The 17,572-nt window shown below is 36.4% G+C and overlaps 1 protein-coding gene across 11 annotated transcripts in view; it reads left to right on the top strand.

Annotated features, from left to right (window-relative positions):
* The window catches only part of dock10 (dedicator of cytokinesis 10), a 407,603-nt gene that overhangs the window by 159,446 nt on the left and 230,585 nt on the right, over positions 1-17,572 (top strand). For all 11 annotated transcript variants that reach the window (XM_039756196.1, XM_039756260.1, XM_039756213.1 and 8 more), the window contains exon 2: positions 14,173-14,292. In XM_039756196.1, the coding sequence (XP_039612130.1) occupies positions 14,173-14,292 (120 nt within the window). The remainder of the gene's footprint in view (positions 1-14,172; positions 14,293-17,572) is intronic.

The following is a 17,572-nucleotide window of genomic DNA, read 5'->3' as shown; positions in this document are numbered from 1 at the left end:
TTATAAAGTGGCGCAAGTTGTGTAATATTATAACTGTAGTGCAAGTTTACAGTGAAGTAATTGTACTTATAAGTACAAACAGTTCTACAAGGAGCACTTGATTGAGTGCATTTAAAGTTCTTGGGATGAAACTGTTTCTGAACCGCGAGGTCTGTACAGGAAAGGCTTTGAAATGTTTTGCCGTGGCTGAGACAGCATGTTCTTGAAGCTGTATACCGATAATTCTCTTTCCGATCAGCTGCTGCTGTGATTCACACTCAGATACAGTGATATAAATACTCCGAGAGGTGCAGTGAGAGTAATATGGAAAAAGATAATCCGCTGTGGCAGCTCCTAACGGGAGCAGCTGAAAGAAGAAGAAGGTGCAGTTAGAGTAACAACGCTAAAGCAGTTATGGTATTTGGTATACTATGGCTATTCCCTGGACCATTATATTGTTACAAGTTAATTACAATCAGATGCATTACACTAATAAACAATATGCGGTTAGTTTCAGTGTATTTATAAAGCCGCTTCAGGAAAATAAGGAGTAACCACACAGGAACAGTAGCATTGCTTTGACGCTGGGTGCCGCCAGTCTGCAAAACTGAGAGGAGAACTTGCGTACGACAAGGTATGAGGTACCGTGGAAAAGTTCGTGGCTTTACGCCAAGTGTAGGTTTTATACATCGTGATTTGAATGTGAAAAAGTTCTTACGCAACATTTCTGTGCGTACGCACCGTTTATACATGAGGCCCCTAATCTGTGGTGATTATTTTCTCTTTTTCGAGTAATCATTTTTGTTTATTTGTGCTACTGCGATCTTTACTTTCTTTTTTTTTTATACTTTCCAATTTTCCTACTTTCATATTCTTTAACGTTCTCCACATGTGTATTGCACCGTTTTTTTTGAGCCTTTCGAATTCCACTGCTTTCATAATCTCTAACCTGCTCTGCATGTGCATAGCGCTAACATTTGTGAACATCTTTATGAAGTTCTACTTTGTCTTTTACTCTCTGTCTTTTAATTCTGAGCCCGATTGGACGTGCTTTTTTCAATTCCACTTGTTCCGGGCTGAAAACTACTTTCCTTATTTTCTGAATATGCACCTAGATTATTCTTTTTCTTTTTTGCTTTTTTTCTGTCCAACGCTTTTGAGTCTTTTTTCTCCGCGCTGCTTTCTTCTTCACTTAGTCGTCGATTTCATTTATAACATATTGTCCTTATATGCTTTATATGCGCTGAGAGCCCTGGATCTGTGTTTGCTCAAAGCCTTTACACGACTGAGTGTTTTGCTGCCTGTGGTCTTATTGGATATTGGTTGTAAGCAGGGCATGTCTTGTAAAAATCCCATGTTCTACATCCATGCAAGATGGTCCTGGATCAGTCTCTTGGCAGAAATGTTTAAGGTCCCTGCAAGGCTCTCCGTGACCAATCTCTTTCATCTTGCAGGTCTTTTAAGTGTCTTCCATGATCTTCACGTGAAGATCACGTCTCGTCTTCCGTCTTTCTCTCCCAGGACTTTTTTTTTATAATAGAGATGTAGGCAACAGAAGTAACACATCAGAATGGTGTTTAGCACACTCAGAAATATTGTGATTTTGGCATAAAAATGCTAGAAGAAAGGTTATTATCCATGTGAGTATAACTTTGACTTGAGATACTGCCAGCTTGGGATTTCTTGGCAAGGATAAACATATTCTAACAGTTTAAATTTTTGCGTGATATACTGTATGATGAAGGAGGCAGAATTAATTTTGAGTTAACTATTTTTGTCCCAGACCAATGAACAAACCATTCTCCTGTATGGTTTAGTTTTGTTTGTGGATTATTGTGTAGACCTGTGTCAAGGTAATTTGATAAAAAGCTAGGAGGGATCCGATTCCAAGCTTATTTTAGTATTTTACTTTAATATAGAGATTTGAGCCTAAAAATTGCATGTTGCTCAGATATGTTCTTTAAGACCCTTACTGTGCCACATTCATGAGACAGCTGCTACTGCTGCATATAGTATTTGCAGAACATAATGAAAAGATTAAGAAGCTGTATGGTTTACTAATGCTGTTCAAATATAGATGTACATTGCTATCCATCCTAATCCATATCTAGAAATGAGTCTAAAAATGAACAATGGGATATCGATGAACTATTTAACATTATTTTAATTGGAAAAAGTAATAATACATTCGCCACTCATCAGAAAAACCCAAACCAATTTCCCCAAAAATCACTGAAACACTCTTAAACACCTTTATAAGTATCAACCCTTGAATTCTCACTGATGTTAAACAACTCATTCATTAATTTCCTGGTTAATAAACTGTTTACTCTGAATGTTTCTGCATATTAGCATACATTAGTGATGTATTAGTAATTAGTTTCATTTAGTGATAAATGTAGCCACTGCACAAGTGCATCATAACTATATGCACAAGACTAGCAGGTGGTGGCTCAGAGTTTGGGGGTATCAACAGCAGCACTTTTGCCTTCACAACTGCACAAGTTAACTTTCATACTTTTTCAGAGGCATGTTGGATGTGTCTTGGAGCTGTTATAGTTAACAATTAGAAAAGAAAAGTCAGATAAAGAAGGATGATTGCATCACAAAATCAACAGTGACCACACACAAGACCCAAACCATTTGGAGTTCAGTTAAAGACAGCAATAAAACAAAGTTCAATGTGAAAAATACACATGACAAATATGCTAGAAGGGCTAAAAATGTACAAATCACGACACTGAGTCACTCTTTCGGCTTGATGTGAAATCCTTAACCCAACCAATTTAGGCTATTCTGAAAGCAACCAACTTCTCATAAGCTAGATTTATCAAATAAAGTTATTATAATTCTGTGTTTTTAAAGATGCTGAATACATTTCTGTACATACCTTATACTTTCATTTTCATTCTGACGGTGTGATTAATATTTTATTATTATTTTCAGGTTGCCATTTTGTGTCCATTTTTTTAGAATGGTCTCTGCCATTTTGGAAATTTGCAAATGGCTATAATGTAATGACTGGAAACTGACTTTTACATGAGTCCTTTCCCTTTTTTCCTTTCTTAGCTGAGACAACAACATACTACAGGATGGCTTTAAGTGTATAATTCTCTTACTGCTTTTTTGTGGATGAAGTGATTCATGCTTTTAAGTGATGGTGTTGGTCATAAGGGTAGTAAAAGTAATATGAAAATGTATGTAAATTAATTAAAATATACTTTAAAGGAACTTTTAGCATGTGTATCTGTTTTAGAGGCTTTGATTAACAATCACTTTTTTTTCTGGCTTGTTATTTTTTAGCCAATAATGACACCATAGTGTTTTCAAATATTTAATTTAACTTGGCATGGGGTGTCAATTATTCAATAGCAACTTATTTGGCCTTTGGAAAATAAGTTAATGTTTTCATGATGTTGCAAATATATTACCAAATATGCAAATTATTTTCTAGTTGGAGGATAACAGATATATAGCAGCAAATGGCACTCCTTTCCCTATTTACCCCATTGACACTTTGAGGAACCACACAGTTTCCAATATCAGCTAAAACTCGGGTATTATGCAAACAAAAAGACAAGAAGAAACAGAGCATTACAAAAAAGCAACATTGCTTTATAATTTTATTATTATATTGTTTTTGACACAACCCACATTTTTTAATTATGAAATGCAACCAAACCCATGAAAAACTAACAAGTCCCAAAATTCATCTGATAGCTATCTACATTATGGGTAAGATGCCTTACCCAATACAGAATTCTAAATCACTTTCTACTCCATCTCTTCTTCTGATATCCTTTCCTGATAAAAGTAGGGTTATTCATTAGGTCTCAGCAAACATTGAGGTTCAGTCTTTAACAATTATATGGTTTGGGCATAGTAGTACAGTTGTTAGTATTGTTGCTACACAGCTCCAAGAGTGGTTTGGAGTTTGCATATCTTCTTTGTGAATGTCTGAGTTTCAACATCCTAAACATGTTCATGTTAGGTTACTCAAGAGTTCTAAACTGGCCATTTATAAGTCAATGTCGATTTTTATATGTGTTGTTTTATCCTATCCAGATTTGGTTTGTATGAGAATACACTTCAAGTCCTCCCAACCTTGGAATAGAGAGTGGTTTTAATAAATGAATAAATGTGTGAACCATGCAGATATATATAACAAAATTCATATCCATGGTTATTCACGCACTAACAGATCATCTAAAATCTATTGCCCACACGCCACCATGTTGCTTGAGGTTTATTTCTCTATAAGACTTTCTCTATTCTCATTTTCTATTTGGCACAACTTCAGAGAGTGCCCACTTCCACTTATATGGGATGTGTATACAATTTTTATTGCATGGTCATTTCATTATATCTGACAAATGTGATGGAGGAATACCACATGCAGCCAAGTTTGAGGACCGCACAAAAATCCTTTTTTGTCTCTTTATAATTGAATAAGTACACTTCTTCAAGGTGTAACAAAGGAAAGGCATAAAGACATTATGAGAAAAGCAATCCTGGGGAAGTAACTTTTAAACATTCCCCAACCAAACTAGTGCTAGTTTGACACGCAGATACATTTAAGTGTCTCTGTAGACACTAAATTTATACATTTCTATATGACTCGCTCCATATTCTGCATTAAATTATCAGTCAAGCAATAGTTCCCTCCCTTTTGGATAACTGTCAACTTAACACTTAATGTGAAATTATTCAGTGAGGTCTACTGTCAGGTTTCATTGAACTGTTATCAATCAACTCACAGGTCCAAAGAGCTGCTTTATGCTGCCTACCATGTTGTTGGTCTAATGGTCGCCCAGCACAACATTTTTACATTTGTTAAATTGTCATAAATACTTTTGGTTTGCCTTCAGTCCAACTACATTCATCTCTGTCCTATTGAACATGCGTGTATCTTGGCAAGTTCTTCCCCAGGACACTAGAGTGTGTTGCCAGCATTTTCTTGTACTGATTCTAGTGAGATAAACCTTAACTATATATTTTAATAATAATAACAATGAAATAAGGCAATGTATTTTCAAATTCCTTTAAGTTTAGTTAATTCTCCTTTGTGGTGCATTCAAATCCAATGCCTGGCCCTTTTTTGCAGAGTATTCTGATCATGTCTTCATTGCACTTTTCTTCAATTACTCGCATTTTCCTCCCACATGCCAGAGATGTTCAGTGATAGATGTATTCTTCAACATAGATTGACCACAACTGTTGTGGCAAATATCTACAGTAGAGTCACTCCCCTCTGTGACACATATGTTCTTCTACATTGTAGAAAAACTGTTGAAAAATACTTCTTCAGTTCCCTGAGAAACTCATATTGGAACTGTAAACCATACCACCAGAGAACACGGCTCATTCTTGAGGTTGGCTGAATGACTAAAATGTCAAGTGTTGATTCCGAGGTTTACTGGTCTGGTTGTTTAACATCATCTTGTATTATTTTAATATTCTATAATGTATTTTATGTTACATACTTACAAGATCATATTTTCTTTTTTAATCACAGGCAGTGTATGTAACATAGAATGGAACCTTCTGGATGTTATTTTATTTATTTATCTTATTACTACCTATGACATTTGATATATTTTACTTATGGGTACCTTCAGTTACTGCTGGTTTGACTTTTTTGCCCATGGAGTCCCGAATGAGGCACATTACCTGCATCCTCACTGTTGAGGACTTGAGCGGCTGGACCAGGCCAAGCAGATGCCCCTTGTTACACCTGGCTGCGGTAGATAGATGGTCATTACTGGAGGGTGGGACTGGACTGCATGTCTCCCTGGGGGTTACCAACCTGGATCCTGAGCTGTTTCGACATGTGGTAGGTACAGCAACATGCTGTACCAGTGCATGTTCCCCAATCTGACCTGACCAGACTGACCTTCATGTGTTTCAATCTCTCTTGCCTGGCACTTTCTCTCTCTCGATCGCGTTACTGTAAGCCCTGCTTCTCAGACTGTTATTTCCTGCACCTTGCTCACCTGCTGTCCACTTTTTGAATATCAAAAATAGTAAATAAACAACCTTTATTTATTGTAAAAACATCATTTGTATTCTTGCTAATACTACCTATTTTTGCACCTCGTTAGTATTTTGTGACCCAATGTCAATTGGTACCTGATTCAATTTATTGTTGATAAAATGCTCCATTATAACTGTTTTTTTATAAAAATAAGAAATTTCAGAACAGAAATTGGACTTCACACCTCTAACACATAGTGTCATCATCCCTACCACTGTACTACCAAAGCTAAACTGACTAAACGGACTAAAGCCCAACCGACCAATCAAATTATTCAAAGGTATCTGAAACACACACATACAGACTGTATTGTTTTATTACACAGTAGATAATTATTACTTAAACCATTGTTATTATTTTGCTTTACCACAAGGCCATTTTTTAACTTACCTTCAAGACCATATTATTTTTAACAATGGCTTGGTTGCCAGACACACAATCTAATGTTGAGCCATACATGGTTAAGGTAACAGCATGCTTTTAGATAAAAACAAACTCCCTACAAAAAAATGTGTGATTTTTAATATTGGGGAAAAGAAATGTAATTATGGTTGGAAACTTTTCCTCTCTATTTTAAAGAACAATTTTTGCCTGGTTTGGTTTTTATTCACTATTTATGTATGCAATTTCTGGTTTATACTTGCACCTGTTTATTTAACTCTCCATTTGTCTTACTCTTCAAATACTTCAACTGTTTTGTCAACCTTTTGCAGCTCATGCCATAATAATTGTTCATTGCTCTCACTGAGCATTTCATGTCCCTACCCTAATTTTCAAAATGCATTATTTTCCTTAGGTAGCCATATGTGTTGAATATGTGTTGCTTTAATTTGACAGGTCAAAATTAACTTTATTATATTTAAATGGGAAAATCGGTTTATAAAGAATTCACTTAATACAAAAAGCATCAAACTGCTTCCTTACTGGTTACATTTATCAGTTTTTATTATTTAACATTTCCATTTCCATGTTCAAATCTGCTTTAAAACACTATTTATCCCACCCTGCCATTCAATTTCACCTTTAATAAGCCTCCCATAACTCAACATGTAATGTAATGTTAATTAATTAATGTATAATTTTATACACCCATTTATTTTCTTAATCTGATTAGTCAAACACTTAATCTCATGTATTTAAAGTCTATGTACAGAATATATAACATGTCCATATAAATGTTAGATGGTGATGTATTATATAATCATTGTTCAGGAATTCACTTTATTTAACTGAATGCACTGGTGCATGCCTGCAGTTTGTGGTGGAATACTGAAGGTCGATAACCTTCAATTTCCTCTTTCTTCTGTAGCTTGTTAAAAGAATGAAACATGGAAATGAAACTATCTAAATGAAGTATTTTTTACATGCTGTGCATATCATTTGCTGCCTGTCAAATTCTGTATTGGCATGGCAGAGACATGGTTTTTCGTATCATTTTTAACCACTGAGGATATTGTATACCATGATTGGTATTGCTTTTTTGGATTTTCTTTTTCCAGTCAAGTTTACCTAATACAAAAGTGATAGATTTCATAAAGCAACTAGAATTTTTTTTTCTGGGGTTGATGTCCACCTTCAGTTATACTGTATTTATATCTTTTCTCTTGTCTAGACTACACTTGTCTTGTATTCTTATGTCTGTTTTGGCTGTGTTCATATTTTGTATAATTTTGTTTATTGATTTACCAGGTTGCTGATTTGTTTGTAGACTTCAGTTGTGGGTCCACTATTTTGAGATTATTTTTTAGTGGTAGCCATTCTGTCATTAATAACAGACTACGCCTTGCTACAGAGTGACAATAGGAATTTGTGTGAGATCATCCCTCAGATAATCTATACTAATAAAAGGCAAAGCTCTCACTGACTGACTGACTCACACATCACTAATTCTCCAACTTCCCATGTAGGTAGAAGGCTGAAATTTGGCAGGCTCATTCCTTACAGCTTACTTGCAAAAGTTAAGGAGGTTTCATTTCGAAATTCTACGCGTAACAGTCATAACTGAATCCTACTTACGTACATATATACGGCCATAGCCTGCAGCTCGGTCACCGTGTGAGGCGGAGTTGCGTCTCCCATCACCACGCCTCCCATGTAGTTGGCTGCCTGCCTATATTGCGTCCCCCATACCCACACCTCCCACGTAATTGAGTGCCTGCCCATATATGGCCGTCCGTCAGCAGCAATCCAATAGACATACTGCCACTAGGAGGCGTTTGTCATGCCTAAGACGAATATGATATTCGCGAGATACAAGTTTAGTGAGAAGACGCAAGGTATAAACAAGACTTTTGATCACTTTGTAACGGAGTTAAAATTGCTGGTAAAGGACTGTGCTTATGCAAATGAAGATGAGATGGTTAGGGATAAAATAGTGTTTGGCACAAACTCAGCAAAATAGCGAGAGAAACTTTTAAGTGCTGGGTCTGAGATAATATTAAATAAAGCCGTGGACATCGCAAGATCGCATGAGATAGCACAAACACAGCTGAGAACCTTCGATGCATGTACTCCAAGCAGCTCACGTGAACTGACTGTGAACGCAGTACGCAGACAACAAGCAAGAGCTCCAAAGAGCGCTGAACAAAAAACGCATTACACAATTGAGAAGGCAGCAAAAGAATATGAAGTGAGTTACGCATACAAGCATATTCATAAGTGCAGCTACTGTGGAAACAAAGCACACGGTGGAAAAAGTCAATGTCCAGCTAAAGGAAGACAGTGTATAAAATGTGGTAAATTGAACCACCTCGCTAAAGTTTACAGGACTAAGAAAGGTAAACCTGTGCATGCAGTGTGTGATGTCTCAGATAAAGAGGAAATCCTTGATGACAGCAACACTCATAACAGTCACAAAACAATTACATTGACAATCATGTTACGTTATTTTTAAAATGTTTCCTTTTATTTTTCATAACTTCTTTAACACACTACTTCTCCGCGGCGAAGAGTGGGTATTTTGCTAGTAATAATCCTCTTTAATAAAACCCCTGTGTGCGTCCAGGTGTGTGTGTGTTTGTCTTCTGGTGAAGTGCGCATGCGAGGCCGCGCCGCACATTGTACCGTGCCCCGCCCATGCGCTCGGCACCGTGGACGCACACACACTGGAGCTGCGCGCGCAGTGAATGGCCTAGCCGCTGCCGTGCATGATAAGCAAATAAAGCACACACACTGGAAGCTGGGCACACAGTGAATGGCCTTGCCACGGCCGCGCATGATAAGATATAAAGGACACCATTGCTGGGGAGAGTGCTGATTGGGTAGTCGCGCAGCGCACATAAAAATCCGTTGTTGGGGAGACGCCACACATAAAATAATCAGCTGCACGCCCCCACAGATTACAGGCATTTTATGGAAATACGAACTAGTATTACTGCGAGAGAAAATTAAAGACATATTAAAGTAATGCATATTACAGCCACATACAAGCCAGTATTACTGTAGGAGAAAATATTACGGACATATCTACTAACAACATGCCACCCAAAAAAAATGACACGTTAAGTAGGACAAAAGACACAGACAATCAAATCCTATATAAGCAACATCTCCTGGAAGAACGGTCAGCTCAACAAGTAAACATCAACAAAAGAAACGCTGAAAGACAAAGAAAAATACGAGCAAATAGATCGATTGAAGAAAAAGAAAATGACTGTGAGAAAAATGCTAAAAGAGAAAGACTCAGAAGAGCAAACCATAGAAAAAGTTGCCATTTTCTTGCCAGATCCAGTATTCAGCCACGGTCAGTTATATGTTGCATTATCAAGAGTTAGAAGTTTTCCAGATGTTGTTGTCAAGGTTGTAGAGATTCCTGAACAAGGCAAACTGTTGCCAAACTCAGACAGAATATTTACAAGAAATGTTGTCTATAATGAAATTGTATAGAAAAATTTCATGAGGTAAAAAAATTTAAAATTTTACCTAAATATCTTCTTCAGATATTGTGTCTTACAGATTGTTACAAAGTTTTACACTAAGGCAATATTAATTATACTTACTGTATTGTCACATACGTTTCTATTTTATTTTTATTATTATTTTACTTTAGGCTTCTTGAAAAAATATTTTTGACAAAAAAAAAATTAAGACAACAAAACAGAATGAGGTCAAGGTCCCTTGCCATTTAATATAGACTGTTCCTACTAATGTTTATGCACTACTGTTCTAGCGCCCGTTATTGTAACAGGCTTAATGTCTAGTAATAATAGTAATAAGTTTTATTTATGTAGCGCCTTTCATACACTCAAGGACACTTTACAATTCAATAACCACGTTAACAAGACAGTAGAAATTACATACAAAAAAATGAATAATACTCATTGAAAAGATGTGTTTTTAACAGGAGTTTGAGATTAATAATAGATTTTTCCTCGCGAATGCTTTGAGGAAGAGCATTCCAAATTTTAGGGCCTGTCACACTGAAAGCTCTGCCACCCATAGTTACTAACCTTTATTTACGTAAAATGATATTAATGCATGGGCAGAAGTGTAAGGAAGCAGCAGCTCAGACGTTTATTGAGGGGCTAAACCATGAAGAGCTTTAAAGGTGAGAAGAATAATTTTATATTTGATTCTTGCAAAGACTGGTAACCAATGAAAATCAAAGAGGACAGGATTGATGTGAGCAGGTTTTTTAGTATGTGTAAGTAAACGAGCAGCAGAATTCTGAACATACTATAATGTATTGATATATTTAGTCGGGAGGCTATAAAACAATGTATTGCAATAGTCCAGACGGGTAGTGATGAAAGCATGAATGAGTGTTTCAGTATCTTTCACACTGAGGACAGAATGCAGATGAGCAGTGTTACAAAAAAACCTGTCTGTACTATCAAGCTAATTTGTGGTTGAAAAGTAAGAAGCTGATCAAATTACTGACTGATGCTGTAGGTTCAACCAGGATCCCATCGACATAAATTTTTAGCCCAGAAAGGACAGATTTCTTATCAACTAATAAGATTTCTGTTTTATTAGGATTGAGTTGTAAAAAAATGATCTTTCATCCAGTGATTGATTTCCCGAATGCAGTCAGTCAGTGCAACAGGTGAAGATGTTGCAGTTGCATCAACACTTATATAAAATTGTGTGTCATCGGCATAGCAGTGGAAGCTTAAACCATACTAACAAATAATTTCTCCTAATGGGAGCATATAGATGTTAAAGAGGATTGGACCTAGAACTGACCCTTGAGGGATACCCTGTGTGAGTGAAGTAGTGGCAGATTTATGTTCCCCAATGAAGAGATAATACTTATGATCATTGAGATGTGAAGTGAACAAAGAAAAAGCATCACCAGAGATACCAATAGCTGAAAGTCGGGATAGTAAAATTTTATGGTTAACTGTATCAAATGCTGCGCTTAAGTCAAGGAGAACTAGAATAGCGGCCATCCCAAAATCTGCAGTTATAAGCAAGTCATTGGTTACCTTAAGTAAAGCTGTTCCACTGCTATGTAGGAATCCAGATTGAAAAGGCTCAAGTAGTTTATGCAAGTTTAAATAATCATTGAGTTGAGCAGCAACAACCTTTTCTAAGATCTTAGCCATAAATGGAAGATTAGAAATTGGGTGATAAACTTTTAGCTGTAACGGATCTGAGCCAGGTTTTTTTAAAACGGGTTACAGCAGAAGTTTTTAAATCACTTAGAACAACACAGGTGCGGAAACTACAGTTGAGAAAGTTTGTCAGTGCAAGCCTTAATCAGTAAAGTAGGGGCAGGATCTAGGTGGCAGGTAGATTGATTTAATTTAGATATTACTTCAGCAATATAAGTTGGTGTAATGGGGTTATATTTAGATAAAAAAAACTGTAGATTTAGAAGTATGATCGGTTCGACAGAGATAAGGAATGGTTAGTAGAGAAACCTTGATATATGGTCATAATTTTTGACTGAAAATAGTCCAAAAATAGATTACAGTGCTCAACAGAGAAATAAAGATTTTTAACAGCAGGTTGACAAAGTCTATTAACTGTATTAAAAAGAGATCTAGGGCGACAAGTACCAAAGTCAATAAGGGTAGAATAGTACTTTAAACGTGCAGCCGATAAGGTGCATCTGTATTCCTTCATGTGTTCGGTGTAAACCAAGGCATCAACAGCCTGACCAGTCTTCTTCCAGAGCCTTTCCAAGCGGCGACCAGTTTGCTTCCTGGTACGCAATTCTGCTGTAAACCATGGAGATGTCCAGGTAGCTGGAACAATCAAGGATTTAATAAGTGCATAGTGATCCAAAATTTGTGACAATGTGGAATTATATGGAGATAAAATCTGCATAGGGGAAGACAACCCAGAAACATCATGGAGACAGGAAGCACCAACAGACATAGAGAAGGATAAATGATCAATGTTCTTGATATTACGATAGGTTATTTTAGATTTTAGACTTATTTTAGGGAGGGGATAAGTGAAACTAAATTCAATCAGCTTGTGATCTGAGATACCAATAATAATACCTATCTATCTATCTATCTATCTATCTATCTATCTATCTATCTATCTATCTATCTATCTATCTATCTATCTATCTATCTATCTATCTATCTATCTATCTATCTATCTATCTATCTATTCTGCAGACCAGTGAAACATACAAGATCCAGAATATGGCCCTTAGCATGGGTTGAAAAACCATAGTATTGTAAAAAAAAAAAAAGATAGTACTGTATATATGATAACCAGCATGCTACTTTCACTGTCCAAGTTTCTGGATAATCAATGTTTTTTTTTTTCTCATTTCCTGATCTTCGTGTTACATTTTTTTCTGGCTTTTAATTCTGTGGAAGAAAAGAATAATCCCCACATACTGTAGAATGATTGGCAAAACTTTCATTGATCTTTGATTTATTGGGGAATGGTGATAACTGATACTTCCAGTGTTTTGTTGGCTTCTTTGTTCCTGGATTTAACTCATTTCTTCAGTTTTTATTTTGTGCCTCAGGACAATCCAGAAAGTCCTCTTAAGTTTGCCTACAAATGATGCAATTGTTGCTATGACAAGAGAAGTATTTGTTTTTTGTGGTTGTATGTAGAAAGAATCTATGGACATGTACCACGGGTTGGCAGTATGGTGTATTGCCTAAGACATTGGACACCATAAACTTGCAGGTTTAGCTCCTAAATTCAACTTACTATTTTATAATTCTTATTCACCCACATTAAAGGATAGATGATTATCTGTTATTATTATAGATGATTTCAGAACACTAAAACAGGCTTTATTATACTGTGCATGTTTCACAACAACATTACAGCCTATGAGTTAGTAGTGTTGCCACATAACAGTACTGAAGAGGTTTGATTGACTCTGGTATGGAATACGGATGTTATACCATGTTTGGATGTTTTTTTTTTTGCATGGCTTTAGATAAAGTTATGCAGTTAGATAGTTATACAATTTTATATTTCCTGGTGGAGATTCACTGGATGATAGATTGTGGGTGCTTGCCTTTTACTGCTGGGATTGGCTATACAGTAAAAGATTATGTCATAGATTAAAGGAGATTATAGAAGGATAGAAGTACAGTGGGTTATATCATAAGGAGCATCAGTTAAGAATACTGTATCGTAGTTCCTGAGAAAGAAACAATATATTGCAATGTAAGGTGTTCAAATGGTCCTTTTTGTTTAAAAAAAGGATTTTTTTCTGGTGATCAGTGCAAGAGATGAGCTGTAAAAAAGCACAAGTTCATGGTTAAAATGATTTCATTTCCTGTGCTGCTGACAACAGGCCCAGTAATAGCTTCTTAATAGGATGACTGGACTTATTTGTAGAAGAGGCCACATTTGTTATTTTAAAACTTTTGTTTCTTTATTTCTGTGTCCGTTTTGAATTCAGAAGTTTTAATTTGCATTTTTTGGTTTGTAGCTAATTCATTTTACTAGAATCTAGAATGCAAGTTACAGCACATGCTAGTTGTGATGTTTTCTCGTAGACAAATTCTAGACAGGTTCTGCACAGGTTCTGTTTCTGAGCATAACATGCTTTCATGAGTATTTTAATAATGTCATATATTGTATTTTTAATATATTACTCTATGTTATCCATTGTCTTATTTATGGATGTGGCAGTGAATGAGAATGTTCAGCAATGAAGCTGTTGAAGCCTGCTAAATCAATTACATACAAAGTAACAATGTGTGTGTTTTTTGTTATTTTTACAGCAAGACAAACCCAAACTTTTAGACCCCTTGGATTACGAGGCTGTCATTTCTGAGCTGGAAAGTGAACTGAAAGATGACCCTTTGAAAGATCTGGTCCTGTTCCCTGAAGATGATTATTCGGTGTGTATTTTAAGCTCTTAACTATAATGTAAATTTCTAGTGGTAGTGTCTGGGGAGTACAGAGCTAAATGGGCAGCAGGGATGAAATGGAAAGCTAACACAGTTCCTGACTTTGATGTGATACAAGAGCCATACATCTGTTAGGAGGTGAAAACTTGGTTGGAAAATGGTAGTGGGTATCATCCTTTTTTTTGAGTTTTTGAGGTCATTTAATTACTTTTTTGATGGATGTGTAAGATTTTAGAGTAGACTGGAGGGTGACACTTGGCACTTGGTTTAGGCTGTGGGAAGAAAGTGAAAATCATTAGTAAGAATTTGAACATGGCTGTATATCAACTATCAAAACAATACAGTTGCCTTTGCAGCACTCAAGAAAACAGTCACAGTGAAAGGTCCAGTTTACATTAAAAATGTATTCAATTATTTGACACAAGATGAGGTCCTTGAGCCTCAGGTGGGCTATGAATGAAAATAATTGTAAAAAAATCATAATTGTAAACCTAATTACTTTTGTTATCTTCCACCCTTCTTAATTCTATTCTTTTTTTCATTTTTATTCTTGCAACATGTTTAGTCATTGTAGTTTAGCATCTTAAGAGGTGAACTGTAAAGCATAAGACATCTACAGTAGGTTCATCACTTTCACAGACTCACTGTGCAACCCAAAGCAAGCCACTTCATCTCCCACTGCTCCAATGGCAGAAACACGAAAACAGTTGTACTGTGGATTTCTAAGATCCTTTGGATAAATAATTCAGCTTAATTTGATTTTCTCTTTATTTTGTTCTTATGCAACAAGTATTTCAATGAAGCTGAAATTTCTGCTTTGAAATTTATGTGGATTTTTTAGTTGTGTTAAGCCTCCCTGAACATGATGTGATCTTTTCTGGCATAGAATAGATTAACTAAGCCAGGTCAAATCTGGTATTCTTATAAATACTAGGAAAATATTCATTTTGTGCAAAATCAGTACAAGGGAACTTCTAATTTATTGAACTTTACCTCCTATTTACGAGTTCTGTTAAAGATTAAAATGTCCATACATGTATTTATTTATTTTTTTTTATGTTTCCAACTGTTTACAGACTGCAGTAACCACACATTTACTACAGAGATGGATTTTGCAGTGTATGTCACTGTTTTGTTTAATTTTTGGAAAGACACTTAACATGAATTTAGTTGGGAACAAAAATGTCAGTCATTTTGAGAAACACAATTAATAATTAAATCACTGGTGAAGAGACTGACACATTTGTTTGGCAACACCACATCAGTTTTCTGCAAACACTAGACAGTGATCATATGTTTAGTTCAGTCAACTGAGCACGGATGATAGATTTTTATATGAGACTCATGTAGCTTTTTTGTTTCCTTCCATTTGACCTTTGCATATGTTCAGCAAGGCCTGACAAGGATGACTTGTTTGTATTTAGATAATGAATTGAACTTGAAGGTGCCAGTACTTGCCACCTGCCAGACAGTGATAGTGTGCCATTGTGTTAAACAGAGTAAAAAACAGTGGAAGGAGACAGACAGAGAGAGAGAGAGAGAGAAATTAAAAAGGCTTGTAATGCTGTGTGTCTTACTGAGCCTTCATACAGTATTGTAAGGTTTGTTTAGATCATACTCACCACTTCCTCTCACACACACCATCTCTAATGTTTTTCCTTCTGACTAGTGAGTCAACTATGTAGTCAAAAAAATCTTTGTTTTACTATCCCATCAATTGCTTACTGTAAGGTAAGTACCATCTTTCCTAGAGTTAGGGATGTTCAGATCCTTCCCATCATCTGATCCAGTGCAATCCTACTTTGCAGACTGTTGAAGCCCCTGGATGTTTCCAAAGCCATTCCCTTAAATTCCCAGATTTTCTTCTTCAAGAATGTCTGAGATTTCCCATGTCCCATTTCATTCCTTCACCCCTCTTGATGCCCATCTCCCATTGTGAATCTTCAGATTATCACCTTCAGCAACAGTGAAGAGAAGGTGTAAAACATGATCTGCTCAATTTTGGCCTGTGGGCTAGAAATTACCTTTGTGTATAAAGAAGTGAGCAGTTCCTAGGAGACTAAATGTAACTATTGTTCATGTATATTTAGTTAATATAAATCTTGCAGCAGATACTCAGAAGTCCAAGATCTGAGGCAGCTTATTAAGATGAGGTACCTGCTAATTGTGGCGCACTTATGTGAGATGTTTTCTCTTCTGGAGGAAGTGGGTTTTTTGGTTTTTGCGCTGAACAGTAACTGTTAAAAGAGGGAAGCCAGAGCTTGTCCAGGGGAAGAACACAAGAGTTTTAACATTTACATAAAACAATGAGAGCTGTAAAGAAAACCTTGAGTCTAGAGAGTTAATCACACAAATAAAGCAGAAAACTGGGAGAGTAAGCAGGAAGCTCATCTTAAGCAAGCCACATGGTGTTCTTTTCTATAGCTGAAATTTAAAGCAGAAGAGTGAGTGAATGTGTAAGTTAGTGTGTCCCACAACTGACTGGCACTTAATGTAGTCATAATTCTTGCCTTGCTTACTAAGCTTCTGGCTCATTGTGATGACCATGTTGCCTGTAGTTGACATTACCTACTTGAACCTGGGACATAAATATACATAAATCAAGATGGACTGGGCAATCAGGATACACACACACACACATTGGTGTTCAGTGCTTGTATTATCAGTAAACAAGTGTCCAAAGTGCAGTGCAGTCTTCTTTAAATAAAATCTATAAAACTGTTTTGGTTGAGTTTAGAATTATAAATAATCCATGAATAGATTAAATGCCAGGGTTAAAACAGTCAGTCCCTTTAAAAACTGTTTGTGCTTCCTTCTATAACTGATGTCTCTTCTTTTCACCCTTTTGAGTCTCTTCAACAAGGAGAGGCATCCACCAGCAATCCGGCTTGTGTCCCTGTCACCATCCCTTGGCATTCAGCAGGGGACCCTGCGAACCCTGCTCCATTCTCTCGCCACTGTTCCTCAGCAATCATCAGGAGTCACATGGAAGTCCTGTTGAATAATCATGGAGCAGGAATGACCCTGCCCCTTGAGTGCCATTCACTTCCTGTACCTGAGGCCACTCTCCGACCTCTTGCATCACCACGGCAACACGAGCTCTGCCATGATCCTGCTTCTGCTTATTTTTCATTCCTTTTTCCACCAACCCTTTTATTTTTTTTATTTCTTTCTTTCTTGATTTCTCATCATTCCTATTCAGGCTCCTTTTATACTTCAGTTTGTGCAGGTGCCTTAATTACAACCCCTAGAGCGGTAATGAGGAACCCTA

Source organism: Polypterus senegalus, chromosome 1 (genome assembly GCF_016835505.1).
Source record: "Polypterus senegalus isolate Bchr_013 chromosome 1, ASM1683550v1, whole genome shotgun sequence".
NCBI lineage: Eukaryota > Metazoa > Chordata > Cladistia > Polypteriformes > Polypteridae > Polypterus > Polypterus senegalus.
Note: the sequence above shows the minus strand (reverse complement) of the source record. Positions and strands in the feature narration are given on the sequence as shown.